Source organism: Lepisma saccharinum, chromosome 13 (genome assembly GCF_977018435.1).
Source record: "Lepisma saccharinum chromosome 13, izLepSacc3.1, whole genome shotgun sequence".
In the NCBI taxonomy this organism is placed as follows: Eukaryota; Metazoa; Arthropoda; class Insecta; order Zygentoma; family Lepismatidae; genus Lepisma; species Lepisma saccharinum.
This window is the reverse complement of record NC_139241.1, coordinates 33259021-33261057: the sequence shown is the minus strand read 5'-3', so window position 1 is coordinate 33261057 and position 2037 is coordinate 33259021. Positions and strand designations below refer to the sequence as shown.

Sequence of the window (2037 nt, the reverse complement as noted above, 5' to 3'; positions counted from 1 at the left end):
TTTTTCCAGTTTTAACATTTCTTTAACGGTAGATTCTTGTTTCTTGTATTCGTTGTATGTGTTAACTGATCTCTTATTCAAGGATTTCTCTGAGAGTTTTTTTTTCCTTTTGACTTGTTCCTTGATTTCTTCTGTCCACCACGGTGTTCTCTTTTGCTGTCTTCCTACTTTCATCTTTCTACATGCTTTGTTGCTGCTTCAAGAATAATTCGTTTAAACTTTTGCCACATATCCTCTAGAGTATTTGAAGTGCCATTTATTTCCTGTATTTTCTGTTGGATTTCTTCTTGCTATATTTGCCTTGTATTCTTATCCTTGAGTTGTGGTTCATTATTTTCTGCCTTACGTTCTTTGTGTTTGATTATTTCCTAAATGTTGATGTTATAGCTGTTTTCATTACTAATTGATGATGGTCACTTCCTATTTCAAAACCTCTATACACTGTAGCATCGAGTACGTTCCAAAATTCTGCTTTCTTCACTAAAATGTAATCAATGATGGACTTCTCCATGCTGGGTTCCTCTTTTGTGTACTTATGAATGTCTTTATGTTGAAATTTGGTGTTGACTATTATTAACTCATTGCTGACACACAGATCAATTATTCTTCTTCCATTGTTATTTTGATGTGCCTCGCCATATTTACCCATCACTTCTTCAATACTCTTTACTTCTTTACCAACTCTTCCATTTATGTCTCCTTGTACATATATTTTTCTTTCACTGTCATCTATTATTTTCTGTAGTTCTTCATAAAAAGCATCCTTCTTTTCCACTGTCTCATCCTCGTTTGGTCCATGTGCAGCAATATAGGTAATAGTCTGATAGTCTGTATTATTGGTATCTACAGTTAGTTTTATTAGTCTCTTGTTTATACACTGCTAGTTATAGATTGACACAGATTGAATAAACTGAGATGCTGTTTTAAGTCCACTTTATGCACATTAAGGCTAATCGGGACTGGACCTACAGTTTAAAGTGGGATCCGAACCACTTGTGCCTCCACCGGGTATCGAACCCGGGACCCCTTGATTACAAGGCAAAGACGCTACCACTGCGCCATGGGGGAGGCCCTATATATACTGCTAGTCTTTTATATGATATTGATATCTTTCTGGTATGATTATGCCTACTTCTGCTTTAGCTCGTTTGTTCATGTCCACTCCTGATTAGAATAAAATATTTCTATTCCCACTTTCTGGTTCCATCATCTGTTCTTATCCTCTCCCCTTCTTTTTAGCTTTGGTTGCTACTAGTATATGTAGTTTTGCTTTATTTATTTCTCTCATAAGTTCTATTTCTTTACCATGCACTCCACGCACATTCCAAGTTCCAATTTTCAAAATCCTGTTTCCTCTTCTGGTCGCCAACATTGTCATCCATCCGGCATTCTTCTGTTTGCTTGTAACAAGATATTCTCGGACTAATGGGTTGTCAGCCCCCGAGTCCAAAGCCATTGAAGATGCCTCCCCTCTTAGCCCTTTGGCCTGCTGGTTTTTCTGTCAGGGTGTACTCCCTTAGCCTTTGAGGATCCCTCCTCAACACAAGGCAGTGGGTTCCCTCTTTATTTTAAACCCCAAGAAGGAGGGTTGCCTCTTCCGCCATCTGCGCCGTACCAAAGGATGCCTTTTCCACCGCGTCTGCCATTGAGGACTTGGCCGTAACACTGGCAAGGGGTCCTTACATGGTACTATCAGCCGGAGCCAGCTGAACAACAGTTTTTTTTAAAGAGGTGTTATTCCTCTGGTTCATCCGCCTCCTCTGCCATTGAGATGACCATCCATCTTCTTCTGCCATTGGAACCGTTGACCAGTAGGTTGCTTCTTAGTCTCACTCTTCCTTGCTCTTCCTGCCCAACATGGGAGAGCCTACCAGTAGCTATGCTACCACTGGTATAGCCTAACAAATCATCAGAGCACGCAAGCCTCACCACAAACTACAAGATCACGCAACCACTAGGTGGGGTAACAAGAGGTTTGAAACAAGGATGTACACTCAGTCCCCTCCTTTTCATCATATTGATGGATCATAAAAGAAT

General features: G+C 40.3%; 1 protein-coding gene across 1 annotated transcript; it reads right to left on the bottom strand.

Moving 5' to 3' along the window:
* Positions 1–361: 361 nt before the first annotated feature.
* Positions 362–1456, bottom strand: LOC145996744 (protein CFDP2-like). The gene is made up of 2 exons (XM_083133272.1): positions 1306–1456; positions 362–843 (listed from the first exon to the last, which is right to left on the bottom strand). The coding sequence occupies exons 1-2, from the start codon at positions 1454–1456 to the stop codon at positions 362–364; spliced, it is 633 nt and encodes a 210-aa protein (XP_082989398.1).
* Between the last annotated feature and the right edge of the window lie 581 nt (positions 1457–2037).

What these genes read in the sequence shown, in the direction of transcription:
- LOC145996744 (XM_083133272.1), bottom strand. Translation starts at nt 1,456, where the DNA reads ATGGCTTTGGACTCGGGGGCTGACAACCCATTAGTCCGAGAATATCTT. An exon ending in GAATGTGCGTGGAGTGCATG is followed by an intron (nt 844 to 1,305) that starts GTAAAGAAATAG and finishes AACTAACTGTAG; the next exon opens with ATACCAATAATACAGACTAT.